Source organism: Corvus hawaiiensis, chromosome 23, assembly GCF_020740725.1.
Source record: "Corvus hawaiiensis isolate bCorHaw1 chromosome 23, bCorHaw1.pri.cur, whole genome shotgun sequence".
NCBI classification, from domain to species: Eukaryota; Metazoa; Chordata; class Aves; order Passeriformes; family Corvidae; genus Corvus; species Corvus hawaiiensis.
The window spans coordinates 955132-975105 of record NC_063235.1 but is presented as its reverse complement, the minus strand read 5'-3'; the positions used below and the strand labels follow the sequence as shown (position 1 = coordinate 975105).

General features: G+C 53.2%; 1 protein-coding gene and 1 non-coding gene across 8 annotated transcripts in view; both read left to right on the top strand.

Annotated features, from left to right (window-relative positions):
* PUM1 (pumilio RNA binding family member 1) overlaps positions 1-19974 on the top strand; it is an 81637-nt gene that overhangs the window by 38032 nt on the left and 23631 nt on the right. For 4 of the 7 annotated variants that reach the window (XM_048326916.1, XM_048326914.1, XM_048326915.1 and 1 more), the window contains exons 8-13: positions 4102-4195; positions 5348-5464; positions 10969-11120; positions 13527-13665; positions 15028-15171; positions 17090-17386. In XM_048326916.1, the coding sequence (XP_048182873.1) occupies positions 4102-4195; positions 5348-5464; positions 10969-11120; positions 13527-13665; positions 15028-15171; positions 17090-17386 (943 nt within the window). The remainder of the gene's footprint in view (positions 1-4101; positions 4196-5347; positions 5465-10968; positions 11121-13526; positions 13666-15027; positions 15172-17089; positions 17387-19974) is intronic. The other 3 variants (XM_048326919.1, XM_048326918.1, XM_048326917.1) reach the window with 2 other exon arrangements.
* On the top strand, positions 8874-8961 carry LOC125337562. The gene has a single exon (XR_007208095.1). It is a non-coding gene; the product is annotated as a small nucleolar RNA SNORD103/SNORD85 (small nucleolar RNA).

Below are 19974 nucleotides of genomic sequence, written 5' to 3'. Positions count from 1 at the left end.
AGCTGAAGAGAGCTAAAAAGCTAAAATTGCTGAACCAACACAAAAGCAGACCCCAGACGCTGGGGTGCTGCAGAGGAGCCCCCCTTCAGGGAGCAGTTCAGGGGGTTTAGATGGGTTTTCCCGTGGTTGCCCGCAGTGAAGGAGAGGCCGCTGGGCGCTCCCTCGGAGCCCTCCTTGCACCTTGCAGCTCCTCTTACCCACGGTACCCGCGGGGTTTTGCCCCACGGGGTGCCAGGGCAGCTTTGCCCCAGCTCCTGGTGGCACCTGAGCAGAGCTGCCCCCGCTCTGTGTGAGCAGGAGCTGCTGAACGGCTCCTCAGGGCTGCCCAAGGGGCGAGAAGAAAAGGGCTGTGGTGCACACAGACTGCTCAGGGCGTTTTATGGCCGGGGAGGCCATAAAGTAACTGTAGATCTGATATTTTTCCCCACAAGGAACACTGTGATGTTTTTAGGAGCCCCAACGTCGAGAGGGATGAGCAAACAAAGCCCTTGTGAGGGTTTGGCACACAGCAGGTTAATTCTGGCTCCCCTAAATGCTGCATTTCCACCTCATAAACCTGGTGCTGATCCCTCAGATGAGTTTTCTCCATCTGAACTTGTAAAAAGACAAAAATAAAGGTGGATTTTTCTCACCCAGGTTTGCTCACCTTCCTCTCAGGAGAGCCAACGCCAATTTTTTGCCTTAAAAAAAAAAAAAAAAATCAGATTTTCTTAATGTTTCTGGGCTTCTTCTTGAGTGCTGCGGGTTCCTGCCAAAAATTTGGGCAGAATTATTGCTGCTTCTGCCAGCAGTTCACTTGTCTGAAAGGAGGGCAGGGTAATGGGTGTGAAAATCGTGGCCATTTGGGCATCCAAGTCTTTTCTGAGGGAGCAGAGGGAGAAACCATTTCTCACTGTGGTTTGTGAAGTCATTCCCACCTCGGAAATGATTCCTGGAAGGGAGGGGGGATGGACACGCTGGATAATTTCAGAGGAGATACTCAGCTGGTGTGTCCTTAAATGTTTTAATTAGAGCTGAAATGGGTGGATTCAGGGACTTCCTTCAGGTAGAGGTGTAGGAAGGGGGGAAAGGAACTTTTAGTAAGGACGTGATGAAAGAAAAAAAATCCCCAAACCCTCAGCAAAGATACTTTAAGGGAATCCTCTTTTTTTTTTTTGTTCCTTAGTGAGGAAAAAATTCTCAATAACCTTGAGAACTGAGCTGGGGGCTGCAGGCAAAGGAAGAGTTTGGGGTTTGTGATCCTGAGGCTGAATCCCCTCTGGTGGCTCTGAAGGCATCGTGGGTGTCTCACATTTGGCTCTGCATCCCACTGCCATCCCATTCCCATTCCATGTCTGAGATTTGGCTCTGCATCCCACTGCCATCCCATTCCCGTTCCATGTCTGAGATGTGGCTCTGCATCCCACTGCCATCCCATTCCCGTTCCATGTCTCACATTTGGCTCTGCATCCCACTGCCATCCCATTCCCATTCCATGTCTGAGATTTGGCTCTGCATCCCACTGCCATCCCATTCCCGTTCCATGTCTGAGATTTGGCTCTGCATCCCACTGCCATCCCATTCCCGTTCCATGTCTCACATTTGGCTCTGCATCCCACTGCCATCCCATTCCCGTTCCATGTCTGAGATTTGGCTCTGCATCCCACTGCCATCCCATTCCCATTCCATGTCTGAGATTTGGCTCTGCATCCCACTGCCATCCCATTCCCATTCCATGTCTGAGATTTGGCTCTGCATCCCACTGCCATCCCATTCCCATTCCATGTCTGAGATGTGGCTCTGCATCCCACTGCCATCCCATTCCCATTCCATGTCTGAGATTTGGCTCTGCATCCCACTGCCATCCCATTCCCATTCCATGTCTGAGATGTGGCTCTGCATCCCACTGCCATCCCATTCCCGTTCCATGTCTGAGATGTGGCTCTGCATCCCACTGCCATCCCATTCCCATTCCATGTCTGAGATTTGGCTCTGCATCCCACTGCCATCCCATTCCCGTTCCATGTCTGAGATGTGGCTCTGCATCCCACTGCCATCCCATTCCCGTTCCATGTCTCACATTTGGCTCTGCATCCCACTGCCATCCCATTCCCATTCCATGTCTGAGATGTGGCTCTGCATCCCACTGCCATCCCATTCCCATTCCATGTCTGAGATGTGGCTCTGCATCCCACTGCCATCCCATTCCCGTTCCATGTCTCACATTTGGCTCTGCATCCCACTGCCATCCCATTCCCGTTCCATGTCTCACATTTGGCTCTGCATCCCACTGCCATCCCATTCCCATTCCATGTCTGAGATGTGGCTCTGCATCCCACTGCCATCCCATTCCCATTCCATGTCTGAGATGTGGCTCTGCATCCCACTGCCATCCCATTCCCGTTCCATGTCTGAGATGTGGCTCTGCATCCCACTGCCATCCCATTCCCATTCCATGTCTCACATTTGGCTCTGCATCCCACTGCCATCCCATTCCCATTCCATGTCTCACATTTGGCTCTGCATCCCACTGCCATCCCATTCCCATTCCATGTCTCACATTTGGCTCTGCATCCCACTGCCATCCCATTCCCATTCCATGTCTGAGATGTGGCTCTGCATCCCACTGCCATCCCATTCCCATTCCATGTCTGAGATGTGGCTCTGCATCCCACTGCCATCCCATTCCCATTCCATGTCTCACATTTGGCTCTGCATCCCACTGCCATCCCATTCCCGTTCCATGTCTGAGATGTGGCTCTGCATCCCACTGCCATCCCATTCCCGTTCCATGTCTCACATTTGGCTCTGCATCCCACTGCCATCCCATTCCCGTTCCATGTCTGAGATGTGGCTCTGCATCCCACTGCCATCCCATTCCCGTTCCATGTCTGAGATGTGGCTCTGCATCCCACTGCCATCCCATTCCCGTTCCATGTCTCACATTTGGCTCTGCATCCCACTGCCATCCCATTCCCGTTCCATTTCCCGCTTCAGGCCAGCTGGGAGGGCTCACTGGTGTCACTGGTGTCACCTGGGAGTGGGCACTGTTGCTGTTTCTGTGCCCCCTTTCAGGACACTGTGCCCGGTTTAAGGACACTGTTTGTGCCCAGTTTAAGGGGTGTTTGTGCCTGGTTTAAGGGCACTGTTGCTGTTCCTGTGCCCCCTTTAAGGGCACTGTTTGTGCCCAGTTTAAGGGGTGTTTGTGCCCAGTTCAAGGGCACTGTTGCTGTTCCTGTGCCCAGTTTAAGGACACTGTTTGTGCCCAGTTCAAGGGCACTGTTGCTGTTCCTGTGCCCAGTTTAAGGACACTGTTTGTGCCCAGTTCAAGGGCACTGTTGCTGTTCCTGTGCCCAGTTTAAGGACACTGTTTGTGCCCAGTTTAAGGGCACTGTTGCTGTTTCTGTGCCCCCTTTAAGGGCACTGTTTGTGCCCAGTTTAAGGGGTGTTTGTGCCCGGTTCAAGGGCACTGTTGCTGTTTCTGTGCCCCCTTTAAGGGCACTGTTTGTGCCTGGTTTAAGGGCACTGTTGCTGTTTCTGTGCCCAGTTTAAGGGCACTGTTTGTGCCCAGTTTAAGGGGTGTTTGTGCCCGATTTAAGGGCACTGTTTGTGCTCGGTTTAAGGGCACTGTTGCTGTTCCTGTGCCCAGTTTAAGGGCACTGTTGCTGTTTCTGTGCCCAGTTTAAGGGCGCTGTTTGTGCCCAGTTTAAGGGGTGTTTGTGCCCAGTTCAAGGGCACTGTTTGTGCCTGGTTTAAGGGCACTGTTGCTGTTCCTGTGCTCACTTTAAGGGCACTGTTTGTGCCCAGTTTAAGGGCACTGTTTATGCCCAGTTTAAGGGGTGTTTGTGCCCAGTTCAAGGGCACTGTTTGTGCCTGGTTTAAGGGCACTGTTGCTGTTCCTGTGCTCAGTTTAAGGGCACTGTTTGTGCCCAGTTTAAGGGGTGTTTGTGCCCGGTTCAAGGGCACTGTTGCTGTTCCTGTGCCCCCTTTAAGGGCACTGTTTGTGCCCAGTTTAAGGGCGCTGTTTGTGCCCAGTTTAAGGGGTGTTTGTGCCCGGTTCAAGGGCACTGTTGCTGTTCCTGTGCCCCCTTTAAGGCCGCTCTTTGTGCTCTGTGCCCGCAGCTGTTCCAGAGGCCCAACGCGCTGGCGGTGCAGCAGCTGACGGCAGCACAGCAGCAGCAGTACGCCCTGGCTGCTGCCCACCAGCCACACATAGGTGAGTCTGCCCTCTCCTGCAGCCCATTCCACCGCCCCTCTCTTGATCCATGGGGAAAACAGCAGGGGAAAAAGGACTGGGAGGGGTTAAAGTGTGTTTTCACGGGCGATAATGTGCACTGTTAAAGATTTGCTTGAGGGTGTCTCTTGCACACATGAAAAGCCTTTTAAAGGACTTCCCTGTCTGGCAGGACTGACAGTCCCACCCTCCTGAGGGTGCTGGTCAGTCAGGAGAGTTTGGAAGTCTCCAAGTGAGGCATAAATCAGGGTGGCAGCACAGTGAAGTGAGGAGAAAATGCACAATTTAATATCAGCTGAATGTGCTGCCTGGGGTCTGATGAGTTAAAGGTGTAATTTATGCAAACACATGATTGATATTAATAAAAACATTCATAAAATAGATCATGTTTATGAACTGGGAATAAAGCACTTCATCCTGTGTGTAGAAAACCAGGAAAACTATAGGAGGGCTACTCCTGGATTAATAAACTCCAATGTTTTCAGCACAGTAGGCAATTTGTGGTAGTTCTTCCTGCCCAAAATCCCAGTATAAGCATGTTGGGACTCTCCCAGCTCTGTGCAGTGGCCTTGTGTGCTCAGTGGAGTTCAGGGATTGAAATTACTCAGCTTTTTAACTTCCTCCCCTTCGCCTCCCCTCCCCACCCCTCTCTCGCCCACCTGGGCTCTCTCTAATGTTTAAACTGTCCCCTTGCACAGGGAGGGAATGCTTTTCCACTCCTGAACCTGTTCCAGACTAACCAGTTGGGATGCTGGGATCCTGTGGTGGGCATGGAGCTCTGAATTGGGTGGTCTGGGTCCTGATTCATTCACTGTAGGAAATACAGAGGAGTAACAACTGGCTTATGTTGCTGCCCAGTCTCCTGAACAGGGTCTGTCTGCCCTGCACGGGTACCTGAGCTGTTGGATAGAAAGGATTTTACCACTTAAGGAGCATTGAATCCTTGGAATTGGTTTTTTCTTTTATTCCAGCTCTCTCCTCTGCCTCTCAGCCCTCACTGCTTGTTCCCTCGCTGTAGAAAACCACCTGTAAAAAGCTTAAAAACATGAAAGCACCCTGAGTTTGGTGTTGAGCAGCAGCAGCAGTGGGGTTGTGGTGGGGCTGCAGTCCCATGGAGTTTGTTTTCACTGACAGGAATGTTTTCAGCAGGTTTAGCTCCTGCTGCCTTTGTTCCCAATCCCTACATCATCAGCGCGGCGCCTCCGGGGACGGATCCCTACGCGGCCGGACTGGCGGCAGCTGCCACGTTAGGTGAGAAATTCCAGCTCTCTCTGCATTCCCTGCATCATTCCTGCTCTCAATCTGTGTCTGGGGAAGTGGAACATCGCTACAGCACCGTGTCTGGGGGGGGAGAGTTGATACAATGCCGTGGCTGGGAGTAAATCCAGAATTTGTCGTGGGACTGTGTTTGCTGGAGATGAAATGGGGTCATTTTTGTTCAGTGCTGGCTGTGGGCTTGGGCTCCCGGAGCAAATGGGAAGGGAACCACTCACAGACACAAATACTGCTCCATTTTTGGGGTGTTCTGGTGACTGCCAGTAGCAAGGAAAACCTCTGAAAGCAAACTTAGTAAGGGCTGGAAAGATGCAGGATGTGTTTCCTGCCAGGACAGTTGTCTCTCCTTTCTGTTCAGCTCGTGGTGCATCCTGCAAACCCTTAAGTTCTGTTAGGAATTTACACTTCCAGGCTCTCTGGGTAAACACACCCATATCTGCCAAGGCTCACGCTGGGAATGTGCCCTTGACCAGATGGCAGCGAAGATGGAGCCTCTTGTCTTCCTGCAGCATCTTCCTGCAAACGCTCCTGCATCAGTTCCCAAACTCTGCCAGCTGTCACAGCCACAGTTGGCGTGTCTGGAGGTGACAGCTCCGAGCCACAGCTCATCAGGCACTGGGGGACACGGTGAGCGTTGCACTTCTGCTCTGGGTGCCGTAAAGTTCTTGCCCAAGCACTGGGGACGAAGCAAGAGTGAGCTTTTGGGAGAGGGTTTTAAAGGAAGAATGTGCTTCTAGGAGAGGGTTTTTAAAGGAAGAATGTGCTTCTAGGAGAGGGTTTTTAAAGGAAGAATGTGCTTCTAGGAGAGGGTTTTTAAAGGAAGAATGTACTTTTAGGAGAGGATTTTTAAAGGAAGAATGTGCTTCTAGGAGAGGGTTTTTAAAGGAAGAATGTGCTTCTAGGAGAGGGTTTTTAAAGGAAGAATGTGCTTTTAGAGGAGTATTTTTCTAACCATGCCTGGCTTTCCTTGAGCAAGGCAGAGGGAAGGTTCTGTGCTGCAGATGAACCCTGCTCTGTTTGGAGTGGGGATGTTTGTGGAGGCTCTCGCTGCTGCCATGTTCCACTTAGAGCTTGTAAACTCCCAAATCAAACTCCTGGACCATGGGATGTGTGTGGATGTGACACTCTGTGGTTTGGGACACGACTTTGGCCCCTTCTCCAGCTCTTACATAACCCCTGCTGAGCTTTTAAGCTTTGAGGCCACCGTCAGGTCAGTGGGGAAATGGGATTTCAGGCACTGCTGCCCACTTGGGCGGAGTTTTTAGTGCATCACACAGATGGATGTAAAGAATTTGGGTTAGAATTTGGGATTTGGCCTGGGCTGCTGGGAATTCTGTGTGAGGATTGTGCAATGCCGTGGGGAGATTGGCTGTAGGCAACTCCAGGGTGTTGGCAAACAAGTGACGCTGTGATTCCATGGGAGAGAGCCAAGAGCAGGAGTAAAGGAGATTTCTGCTGGTCCAGGACCTGATAAACCCTGGTGTGGTGGTGAATGGAGCAGGGAGTGAATGAGCTGAGCTGCTCCTGGCAAATCCAAGAGGGAAGCTCAGTCAGGGCTCAGCAGGGAGGAGGTCCCAGCCCATGGCAGTCCCGGCTCCCGGCAGAAGGGGAGGTTTGTGAAGGATTCCTTACAAGGAGGTTTTCCCTCGGCCTTTCTGCATCACCTCAGGGCTCCCAGTGCTCATTTCTGGGTAACACCAGCGTGCAGAGGAGCAGCAGGGCAGCATCTTGATTTCCTAGAAAGACCGCGTGGAACTGGGCCACGTTTCCAGGAAACACCAAGTGTTGGCCACAGCTTTTTTTATTTCTCTCAGCTCTGCTGAAGCTGCAGCTGCCTGAGCTCTTGCAGCCTCTGACTAGGAGAAAAGCCCAGCTAGACTGTGCCTAACTGGAGTTTCAGACATTTGAACTGGAAATAACATCCCAGGGGTACCTAAAGCATCCCCAAACTTGGCAGCAGCGTCTCTACTTGAATAATTCTAAATTTATGACTCCTGAAAGAAACAAAACCATGTGTGATGTGCTGGGTGTATTTATAGTGTTAATAGGAGAAATAGGGGTTATTTTAATCCTCTCATCAAGCTTTGGACCCTAGAAATGACAAGATAAACTTAAGGGTGATGTTTATTTTTGAAAAGCATTTTCTCTGTCTGGACCTGAGCAGTTTTGAGACCCCTTTTTTTTCTGTTGTGACTGAGAGCAGCGCTGGAGGGACATGGGACAATTTAAATGTTTATATAAAGCCAAAAATCCTCCTTGATGTACCTGGGGGTGTTAAATTGGGAGGACTTGGAGAAGCTCCCGAGATGGAAGAAACGAGTTTGGAGTTGCTGGGGAGTTGATTGCTCACTCTCAGAGCAGAGAGGAAACTTCTGTGTGTGTTTCATGGCAGAGATCATCTGTCAGTTAAGGTTTGCCATTATGGCAGGTTTGTCATGATTGTGAGAGTGGCAGCTCTGGGATAATGCTCTTCTCTTCCCAACAATAGCAGCATTTTAAAGAACAAATTTGAATGCAGGGGGAAGAACTTCCTAGAAAAAAAAACTCGTTTAGATTTTAAACTGTGGGGAAGATACTGCTGCCTTTGAATTGCCTTCCATCATTTGAGGAAGATGTCACTCAGAAAACTGAAATCTTGCCTTTTTTAAGGCCAGTTGGGAAATGATTCTCTCTGAGCTGGAGTGTTGCAGGTAGAGGAGTGTTCCTGTTCTTTGTGGGGAAGTGCTGGGATAACCTGGATGCAGGAAGAGCAGAGGCTCCCACAGCAGGGTCTGGGGTTTTTTCAGCCTTTGGAGTCCTGGAATCCTCGGGCCCTTGGTGCTGAGCTGGTGCACACACCTCCCAGGACTGGGGTTTGGCAGCACCTGGATTTACCCCAGGTACCTCAGCAGTGTCAGGCAGGGCCTGGATCAGGGGCAGCACTTCTGAGCTCAGTATTCCACTGCTATCCCTAAAAAGCAGCGCTCCGTGGACACCTGTGGGTGCCGTGCTGGCAGTTCCCAAGGGATCACCCCACAGATGGCTGGTGATTGCTGAGCTGCTGATTGCAGCCTCTGTTTGAGCCCCCTTGGGGCTGGTGCCACTGCTCCTCATCCCTGGCTGTCCCTGCAGGGAGCAGGACGGCTCCTGCTCGGCGGGATCGCAGTGGGCAGGCTGGGATGAAAGCACAGCCCCTGCTCTGAGCACACTCACAGCTGCATTTGCTCGTGTTTGCTGCAAGGAGGAGCTGTGGGCGTCCAGCAGTGGCTGATGTGTGAGAGTCCCTGCGAACATTTGCTTCCAAAGGCTCTGGAATGGCTTTTATTTTCTCAGGAATGCACAGCTCTAATGAGTGCAGCAGCAGGTGCAGCATCTCCTGGAGAGGCAGCTCTGGGTGTTGCTGCAGTCTGGCAGTGATGCCACACTTGCCCTCACTGAGAACTCTGTTCAGTGATGAGCCTCTGTCTCCGTGTGCTTGGAGCAGCTGAGCCAGACTTGCAGCCCTTTTAAGCCCAGCTGCCTGCGAACTTCAAAGCTTTCATGTCTCCTCCAAGGCTTTGGCAGCGACCTCTGACAAGGAGAAAAACCCATCCAGGCTGTGCTTGGTTGATAATTAGAGCTGAGACTGAAATATCCCAGAGAGGTGCCCAAATTTTGCCCAGATAAAGGGGATTGCAGCAACTTCCAGCAGCCCGAGGGCAAATGCAGGTTAATGACTTGCATTAAAATGGAGCAGTTGCAGCTCCTTCCCTGTTGGGTGCAGAAGAACCCCGGGAGTCGGGGTTTGATGTGCATTCAGTGATTATAAACAGGTTAAAGTCACTCACTGGGTACCCGTCTGTGCCTGCCGAGGCACCACAGGCACCACCTGCACGGCACTGATTCGTTTGCCACAGGTTTTTTCCCATTTTAGCCGCCACTGCTCATGAATTTCCGGGTTGGAAGGTAAGAAATGAGTGGTTGCTGCTTCACGTTTGAGTAAGAGAAGCAGGTCAGCCTCTCTGATCCTGTAAATCCAGCGAGGATGGGCTTTGGGGTGAGGTACAAATCCAGGCCTTCAGCAGCTCCCTGGAACTGGGCAGCACCTCCCTGCTGTGCACAGAGCTGGGCACCTAAATCCTAAATTTGGGCAAAGCACAGTGGTTAAAACCAGAATTAATATAAGGAGAGTAACTCTTACATGTTTGAAATACAAATTTAATATTTGGCATGAAACATGGAATGAGTATCCTGAAGTGTGGATGTGGGAGCAGGAGCTCATCCAGACCCTTGGCATCTGCAGGAGTGCAGTTGAGCTGTTACTGTAAAAGAAAATGTTACTGTAAAAAAAACAGAGAAGAAAGGAACAAAAAGCAAAAGGAAAAGTTTCTTCCAGGGTTTTCCCCCTTTGTCACAGCCAGGCTAACACCGAACACTCAGCAGTGTCTGCACCTCCCTTTTTGTGTCATCCCTCATTTTCCATGGAATCACGGATTTGGTCAGAACCCAAGTGCCGAGTGTCTCTCTTTAAAAAAAAAATCCCTATTTTTACTCCAGACATGACCAAGATTCTCTAAAGATTTGTTTATTCCAGTGTCACACCTGCCTCTGGCTCGGCCTGGTGTGCCCTGAGCTATTCCCGCTGTGGGGAAGGAGCCCTTGGGATTGGGGATGCATTTGGGAATCCAAGGAAGCACTTCTGCTTCTCTGCTGGCCGTTCCTAAAGACCTCAAACACTCACAGTACGAAACAGCACTGGATTCCCATCGTGGTGTTTGGTGGGAAGGGCTCCTCCCTCCAGCACCGAGAGCTTCCTCAGCATCATTCCAGCTGGGATCATTTCAGGATAGAGGCTGCCATTCTGCTATCTCCAAATTTCTGTGGTGTCCTGAGAGCTGATAAACACAAGGAATCTTCAGGAGTCAGTGAGGCTTTTTCTGCTGCTCTCCAAGATGATGATGATGATGATGATTATTATCATTTTTAAGCCTCTTAGGTTTGAGGAGGGGATGTGAAGTTTGAGGAGGGGATGTGGGAAGGGACAGGATCATGCAGCCTCTTTTAGGGGGGGTTTGAAAATGCAAAGCAGGGCAGGAAAGAGAACATTTTAACACTTGAGAGTTGATGCAGTCCAGCTGTGAAGAGGGTTTGTGCTTTGCTGAGGAGCTGAGTGTGGATGGATGGCAGTGAGCTGCGCACGTCAGCTGGGATGAGAAGCTGATCTCTGGGCTTGAACAAGGTTCCTCTGTATGGGTTACAATTTTGTTCCTTCCCTGGAAAACCAGGGCACACCAATAAAAGCATGGAATCACTGCTGGCAGAGTTTGACCTCATGCAGTGATGGAATTCCAGGTCTGACTCGGGAGCTTTTATAAAACGTGTGACACAAATGCCGAATCCCTGTGTGTTCACAAAGGATTTCCTGCAGATCACCTTAAACCAGCCACGCTGAGCGGTGCTTTTGGGGTGCTGTGTGCCACTTGCCCCCTGCAGGAGCTCAGCCCGCCCTCGCTGTGTTCCAGGTCCGGCTGTGGTCCCTCACCAGTACTATGGGGTCACTCCCTGGGGAGTTTATCCCGCCAGCCTCTTCCAGCAGCAAGCGGCCGCCGCCGCCGCCGCCACCAACTCGGCCAACCAGCAAACCACGCAGCAGACCCAGCAGGGCCAGCAGCAGGTAAGGCCGGGGGGCTTCCAGGGGCAGGGAACACCTGGGCGTTGGATAGGGAACATCCTGAGCTGGAAATGACTCCCCAAGGATCGTGGATTCCAGCCCCAGGCCCTGCACAGACACCTCCCCCCCCCCCCCAAAATCCCAGCCTGGGCATCCCCGGCAGCGCTGTCCAAACGCTCCTGGAGCTCTGGCAGCCTCGGGGCTGTGCCCATTCCCTTGACCATTCCCATGCCCATTCCCTTGACCATTCCCATGCCCATTCCCTCTGGGGGAAGAAGATCAGGGAGAATTTCTTCCCAGGAAGGGTGTCTGGTCAGTGTAATGGCTGCCCACTGCAGTGGAGCCCCCAGCCCTGGAGGTGTTGAAGGAGAGCCTGTCCGTGTCCCTCTGTCACTCGGTGCCACGGTCTGCGTGACAAGGTGGTGTCAGCTCATAGGTTGGGCTTGATGATCTCAAAGGTCTTTTCCAGCCCAGCTGATTCTGTGTAAAACCCAACCTAACCCTCCCCTGACACAGCTCCAGCCATTCTAAACCCTGATTTTTTCCCTGACTCCTCCTGGCCTCAGCTCTGTGAGGAGAAAACCCTTTGGCCTCTTCTAAAAAAAAAAGGGACAAGAGCCATGTAATTTGATGTATCTGTGGTGCGCGTGGAGAGTGGCACCTGTACATTGGTGGGGGTGAACTGCTGGGGAATTGTTACTTGGAAAACATCGATGCATCGGGTTGGGAATGGCCTGAGCTGTGCAGCAGCAAAGCCGTGGTGCTGTTGGTGTGGGAGGGGAAATCACCAGGAACCAGAACTGGGCTTCAGTCCCCTCAGCAGCTCTCCTGTCTGGTGCTTGGGTGATGGAGGTGACAGAATAAAGAGCAGCTGGCAGCTGAGTTTTTCAGCTCAGAAGCTGAAAACCCTTTGAAAACCAAACCCCGGTGTCAGGAGGTGTTACAAGGCCTTTCAAGATGCAGCAGGCGTGAGCTGAGAGAGCTTCTGCAAAGGCTCAGGCTATTAAAATAAAATATCTCCGTGCCAGTGGCCTTTATGGGATTTTTCATTACTTTTATGGCCGTGGAGCAGGCGTGAGTGGGGTCGGGAGCAGGTTTTGATGCGAACCTCCGTCCGTAAGGGGCTGCACTGGGGATTGTTTGCAGTAAAAGTGCTGAGGCAAAGGGTTTGGGCACCTGGAGCTCTGAGTGTGGACACTTGATTTGTGACCCTTGGGACTCATTAATGGTGTTTTAATAAAACCCACCAGCATTCCAGTGCTGCAGCCTGCACCCCCTGGAATTCCTGGCTCCCAGAGATTCCCTGGGCCGGGGGGTTCCTGTGCAGGCTCTGGCAGCTCTGCAGACTCGGGGGGCACGTCCAGATCAGTGAACCTCGGGATCCTTCCCAGCCTCTCAGTGCACAAAGTCAGTTTTTCCTGTTAATAAAGGTGACAGGTGACACCCACGATGTGCTGAGGACACGGGGGTGGCTCATTCAATAAGCTGAGCTTGCAGATTCCTGCAGCAGCTCTGAGCGAGGCTTTGGCAAACCAGGCCTGTCCCAGGAATTGCAGGAGAGCCACTTTGCCATTGTCCTTCTGAGGGACTCAGCCCCCAGCAGCTCCTCCATGCAAAGCCCACTGTGGGCTCTTCAGTCGTGATTTCCTGTGATTTGAGTCTCTGCTCTCTGCAGGGGCTGCTGGCTTGGAGAGCCCCAGGTCACCCCCCGTAGTCAGCCCCAGCTCCTGAACTGGGCTTTGTAAGGTTCTGCTCAAGGGGCTTTTAGTGGTGACAGGCACAAAACGTCAGCTGATGGCTCCTAAACACTTGTGACAGAGGACGAGTGTTGGAGGTGGGATCAGGGAATTAGAAAGGTTGGAAAAGCTCTCTAAAGATTGTGGAGTCCAAGCATTAACCCAGCCCTGACCCCCGTTCCAAGCACCACATCCATGTGTGTTTTGAACATTTCTGGGGATGGGGACTCCACCCCTGCCCTGGGCAGCCTGTTCCAAAGCCTGACCGACCACCCTTTCAGTGAAGGAATTTTCCCCAAAATCCACCCTGAGCCTCCCCTGGCCCAGCCTGAGGCCGTTCCCTCTCCTCCTGTCCCTGTTCCCTGCCAGCAGAGCCCGACCCCCCCGGCTGCCCCCTCCTGTCAGGGAGTTGTGCAGAGCCACAAGGGCCCCCCTGAGCCTCCTTTGCTCCAGCCTGAGCCCCTTTCCCAGCTCCCTCAGCCGCTCCTGGGGCTCCAGCCCCTTCCCTGGACTCGCTCCAGCCTCTCAGTGTCATTTTTGAGTGTCAGGAAAAGCCAATTAAGAGCAAAGGAGAGAGGTGCCCCTATTGCTGGTGCTGCTCCTGCTCCTGCCTGGTGATGGTAGCTCGCCCCTGGATCCCAGAATGACCCCGTGGCTGTTCTGTCCTCTCCAGGTTCTCCGTGGAGGAGCCAGCCAGCGTCCCCTGACTCCCAACCAGAACCAGCAGGGCCAGCAGACGGATCCTCTGGTGGCCGCCGCCGCCGTCAACTCCGCGCTCGCCTTCGGCCAGGGGCTGGCAGCGGGAATGCCAGGTACCAGCACCTCCCAGGGCCAGGGAGGGCCTGGGAAATGGGATCTCCTGGGGCTGCCTTAGCCTGGCATGGGCAGTGCCTGCTTGTGTTGGTTGGGGGGTTAATCCAGGGGTTAACTCGAGGGTTGGGTGTGTCCCCCCGGCAGCACTGAGGGGTCACCGGTGACCTTGTGGCACAGGTGACAGCAGTGTTGGCCCCCTGTGGTACTCCCAGAATTGATGGCTCCTATGGAAAATCACCTCCAGATTTTTCTGTGGACCCTTCAAGCTTATGGCATCTGCATTTTAAACCTCAGAGGTTTCTTAGCCCCGTTCATTCACCTCAGCTCTCTATCCCCGCCCGGTGCACGACTTGGCAGCGGCTTCCCCTCCTCTTCACAGAGGCTTAAAAACAGGGAAAGAAAAGAGATAAAAGGGAGCAGGGTTTAGCTCTCATTTCTAGCTCTTTGTGTAGGAATTCTGCCTCTGATCCGTGAGGCTTTGGGGTAAAACTGCTGACGTTCAGTTATTCAGGGCATTACTGTGATGGCAGAGGCCACACCTGAGCTCATCAGAATAATGTGCAGATGTGTCTTGCTGGTCAAATGTAAGGAAAAAGGGATTATTTGGATTTATTATTTGGATCCTTGCTGGCAGTGTCACATGGTTGTTAATGGGGTTTTTTATTGTTTGAGAAGAACGTTGCAGTATTAAATTGCAGAGGGAACTGTGCCGATTTCCTTTAATCTGTGTTGTTTGGGCTGTATTTGCAAAGCAAATGCACACATATATACAATTACAGATACATGTTTGTGCCTATCTTTGCAAAGCAAATATTCACAGGGAGCGTTCTCTTAGTGACCCCCCACCTTTGAGAGTCGCTGCATTTAATTTTAAACGTTTTCATTTAATGTAGAATTCCATAATGAGGTGCCTAAATCGCTGTGTTCTGCTGTCAGTCTGCTGCTCTGTGTGTCACCAGCATTTAGGAGGGTTTATTTACATACATTAAAGGATATTTTATGGTACCAGCCTTCCAAAATACCCAACTGGAAGCTCCCTGTGGGTGCACCCTGGACGTGCAGGGTGTTCCCAGCTCTGAGAGATCCCAGCACACATACTTAAAATGGAACAGAAATGGTGCTTTTGTATTCTAAACCCTTTTTTTAGCCGAATTTGCACTGGGGACAATGTAATGCAAAAGGTTCAGGGAGGGAAGAAGCCTTTTCTACCTGGAAATCTTACCTGGTGTAAAGTTGTGGATTTTTTGGGGGTTGTTGTGCTTTTTTTTCCCCATTCAGACTTTCTTTTAAAAACCCTGCAGTCACCTGGAGATGACTGAGCTGTTTGTCACCTGCCCTGTCACCTGTGTTTGCCCCTGCAGGGTACCCAGTGCTGGCTCCTGCTGCCTACTACGACCAAACCGGAGCCCTCGTGGTCAACGCCGGGGCCAGGAACGGCCTGGGGGCCCCTGTGCGCCTGGTGGCCCCTGCCCCTGTCATCATCAGCTCTTCTGCAGCCCAGGCAGGTGAGTCCTGTCCCCTCCTGGTCAGGCAGGTGAGTCCCTGTCCCCTCCTGGTCAGGCAGGTGAGTCCTGTCCCCTCCTGGTCAGGCAGGTGAGTCCCTGTCCCCTCCTGGTCAGGCAGGTGAGTCCTTGTCCCCTCCTGGTCAGGCAGGTGAGTCCTGTCCCCTCCTGGTCAGACAGGTGAGTCCTGTCCCCTCATGGCCCAGGCAGGTGAGTCCCTGTCCCCTCCTGGTCAGGCAGGTGAGTCCTGTCCCTTCCTGGTCAGGCAGGTGAGTCCCTGTCCCCTCCTGGTCAGGCAGGTGAGTCCCTGTCCCCTCCTGGTCAGACAGGTGAGTCCTGTCCCCTCCTGGTCAGGCAGGTGAGTCCCTGTCCCCTCATGGCCCAGGCAGGTGAGTCCTGTCCCCTCCTGGTCAGGCAGGTGAGTCCCTGTCCCCTCCTGGTCAGGCAGGTGAGTCCTGTCCCCTCCTGGTCAGGCAGGTGAGTCCCTGTCCCCTCCTGGTCAGACAGGTGAGTCCTGTCCCCTCCCTGGTCAGACAGGTGAGTCCCTGTCCCCTCCTGGTCAGGCAGGTGAGTCCTGTCCCCTCCTGGTCAGACAGGTGAGTCCTGTCCCCTCCTGGTCAGGCAGGTGAGTCCCTGTCCCCTCATGGCCCAGGCAGGTGACCTCTGGTCCCTCCAAGTGACTGCTCTGTCCCCGGTGTCCCCACCCCTCCGTGCTCCGCTGGCAATGATGACAAACTTGCCCTCACTGAGATCCATCCAGGGATTGTTGTTGAGAAACCTTCTCTGTGCTCAACTTTCCTGAGCCTCTGGAGCAGCCACGGAGAGGGGGAGGAGCAGGAACTTGAATTATTTTGTAGAGTTTCACAGCAGTTGTTTAAATTTATCTGCTGGCACTTGCTTTCCCAGCTACTTGAGCCTTCAGAATTCCCAGACGGCTCCAGGGAGAGCTGCGAGCCCCTTGCAGGGCCTAAAGGGGCTCCAGGAGAGCTGCAGAGGGACTGGGGACAAGGGATTCAGGGCCAGGAGCCAGGCAATGGCTTCCCAGTGCCAGAGGGCAGGGCTGGGTGGGATCTTGGGCAGGAATTGTTCCCTGGCAGGGTGGGCAGGGGCTGGCATGGAATTGCCAGAGCAGCTGGGGCTGCCCCTGGATCCCTGGCAGTGCCCAAGGCCAGGCTGGACATTGGGGCTGGAGCAGCCTGGCACAGTGGGAGGTGTCCCTGGGGTGGAACTGGGTGAGTTTCGAGGTCCTTTCCACCCAAACCATTCCAGGATTTGCACTTTATGGTATCATCAGTGTGCCTTTGGCGTGAGTTGCTTTGGCATTTATTTGCGTTCTTGGCAGTTCAAGGCTGGGGAAGGGTTTTTCAGCCAGAATCCATCGGTGTGAGCAGCCCCTGCCAGCGCTGGGCTCAGATTCTGAAATGGGCCTTTTAATTGTTTTCTCGTAGCTCTTGTTTATTTTGCTTTTTCTTTAACTTTGGAACTGGCTGAAAACCAAAAGTCCTCGGGTTTGATATTCTTGGCACCGCAGGTTCACATTTCATCTGCTGAAGGATCATTTCAATTCTTTCAAAACCTGGGTTTCTTAATTGGCCCTTGCGAGTGCGGGTCTGCAATCTGGGGTCTTTGGAGAGAGAACCAGTCCTGCTTTTGATCAGTGCAGCTCCAGCAGCACGAGAGCAGCAGTAACAGCTGGCCATGGCTGGAGTCTGGGGGCGGTGGGCACGGTTGGGGCAGCTCAGAACAAACAGAGCTTTATGCAGAGTTTGCTGCAAAAGGGAGATTTTCATCCTGAAAAAAAAACCTGTAGCAATTCAAAGCAACCTGCTAACTTTTAACTTCCAGAAGTGTGACAAAAATGGATTTCCTCCGTGATTTTCAGTGCTTTTTCCAACGTTTCCCCAATTTTCGTGTCCCGCAGCGGTGGCGGCGGCCGCGGCGTCAGCCAACGGAGCGGCAGGAGGGCTGGCAGGGACCACCAACGGCCCCTTCCGACCCCTGGGCACGCAGCAGCCGCAGCCCCAGCCCCAGCAGCAGCCCACCAGCAACCTGGCCTCCAGCTCCTTCTACGGCAACAACTCCCTGAGCAGCAACTCGCAGAGCAGCTCGCTGTTCTCGCAGGGCTCGGCCCAGCCCGCCAACACCTCGCTGGGCTTCGGCAGCAGCAGCTCCCTGGGAGCCACGCTGGGCTCGGCGCTGGGCGGCTTCGGCACAGCGGGTGAGGACTGCGGCTCTTCCCGGGAAAAGGAGGGCGAGGAGAGGCCCAGGGTTAAGGATCTGCTGGGGTTTGTGCTCGGAGCAGATGGGCGATGATGTTAAAGGTCTTTTTCCACCTGAAGGGTTCTGTGATCCTACACAAATCCTGCCTCAGCATTGGGAATGAGGGTGGGAAAAGATCTTTGGTATCATCTTGCCCCTTGCTGTAGGCAGCCTGTCGTTGAAAGGGCAGGATTGGTGTGAGGAAAAGGGTACAGGCATGTGGGAAAGGAAGGATTTTTGGAGCCAAGTGGCTGTGCAGTCGATGAGCAGTGAGCTGGACTGACTGGCAGGGGGACAGCAGCAGGTCCTCAGGGTGTCCCCACGTGCTCAGGGTGTCCCCAAAGAGCCCAGGGTGTCCCCAGAGTGTTCAGGGTGTCCCCAAAGTGCCCAGGGTGTCCCCAAAGAGCCCAGGGTGTCCCCAGAGTGTTCAGGGTGTCCCCAGAGTGTTCAGGGTGTCCCCAAAGAGCCCAGGGTGTCCCCAAAGAGCCCAGGGTGTCCCCAGTTGATGAGCAGTGAGCTGGACTGACTGGCAGGGGGACAGCAGCAGGGCTGGCTGTCCCCTCCTCATCCATCCCAGCCTCACTGGAAATTCTCCTTTAGGGACTGCTTCAGGCTTTTAAAATCTGCAGCAGTTCTTGGCAAAAATGCTTTTAGGAGGTGATAATTAGCAGTCCCAGAGTAATGAACTTGGTTTGTTACACACACCGTCAGTCAGCCCTTGGTGAGGATTTTTCCCCTGCATGTGGAATACTGGGCTGCCAGGAGTTGGCTCCAAGTGTGTCCACCCCTCTCACCTCGGAGTAAAGCCTGAGGAGCTCTTCATGACTTTGGAAAGGCTGATCTGAGGTGGTTTCCCTGCTTTATTCTGGGAGTTGTTCCCATCACACACCAAAAGAATCGCTGTGCTTGTGAGGCACCTCCCTCCCAGGGTGGTTTAATGTTGCTGGGCAGTTGGAGACCAAGGTTCTTTCACAATCAAACCCACCCAGAGATGTCTGTGGTTTTTTAGTTTTTTTTTTCTCCTTAGGTTTGTGGTTCTTCAAAGTGAAACAATTGTTTTAATTACTGCGCAGTCTCAGGGCAGTAATTAATTCCTGAACTTTGCTGCTTTCATCAGCGTGAGGGGCAGGTTCCAGCCTGGCTCCATCAGAATGGGCTCAGGGAGGTGCTGTCACCTCACAGAATAACAGTTTGGAATTAAAAGGTATTCTAAATATTTCTCTTCAGCCCAGCTGGAGGATTTGAACCCTCTTGGTTGCAGGTAAACCCAGCATTTGCTTCTCTGGCCTCAGTTTCTTTAACTAATTGAATTCCATGAGTGCTGTGCTCAGTGCCAAGATGCACAGAGTTGCGCTCCCTCAGTCAGCGAACAGAGCTCGGATCCTGCTGTTCCTGCAGCCCGTGTGCACTCATGGGAAATGATTCCTTCAGTGCAGTTCACAATTCCACTGTTTATTAAACAAGAGTTTAATGCAAGATTGATTTCTTCTCCCTCAAGTTGACCGTGCATTTAAAGAGTTTGTATTTGCCCATCGAGACAGCTCATAAAAACCATGGGGGCTGTGAGTGAAATTGAATTCTGATTTCCAGCCCCATAAAGCTGGGGGCAAACAGGAGCTGTTTTCTCATCTGAGGAAAGGTGAGCACAAGGATTTCGAGTGAATGTGCACCAGGCTGAACACACTGCTGAGCAAACACAGAGAGAGAAAATCTCCTGCTGCTTTGCTTTGGCTCCGATGCCGGCAACAAACAGGAGCAGGAGTTAAAGTCTGCGGTTCTCCCCGGGAGCCTGGGGGAGAGGAGCTCTGGGGAGCTCGAACCTTCTCCTGAAGGGCCAGAGCAAAGTGCTCAGGGGGTCCCTCAGGTGCTCAGGGTGTCCCCCAGGTGCTCAGGGTGTCCCCAAAGTGCTCAGGGGGTCCCTCAGGTGCTCAGGGTGTCCCCAAAGTGCTCAGGGTGTCCCCAGAGTGCTCAGGGTGTCCCCAAAGTGCTCAGGGGGTCCCTCAGGTGCTCAGGGTGTCCCCTCAGGTGCTCAGGGTGTCCCCAAAGTGCTCAGGGTGTCCCCAAAGTGCTCAGGGTGTCCCCAGGTGCTCAGGGGGTCCCTCAGGTGCTCAGGGTGTCCCCAAAGTGCTCAGGGTGTCCCCTCAGGTGCTCAGGGTGTCCCCCAGGTGCTCAGGGTGTCCCCAGAGTGCTCAGGGTGTCCCCCAGGTGCTCAGGGTGTCCCCAGAGTGCTCAGGGTGTCCCCAGGTGCTCAGGGGGTCCCTCAGGTGCTCAGAGTGTCCCCAAAGTGCTCAGGGTGTCCCCCAAAGTGCTCAGGGTGTCCCCCAGGTGCTCAGGGTGTCCCCTCAGGTGCTCAGGGTGTCCCCCAGGTGCTCAGGGTGTCCCCAAAGTGCTCAGGGTGTCCCCAGAGTGCTCAGGGTGTCCCCTCAGGTGCTCAGGGTGTCCCCAAAGTGCTCAGGGTGTCCCCCAGAGTGCTCAGGGTGTCCCCTCAGGTGCTCAGGGTGTCCCCAGAGTGCTCAGGGGGTCCCTCAGGTGCTCAGGGTGTCCCCC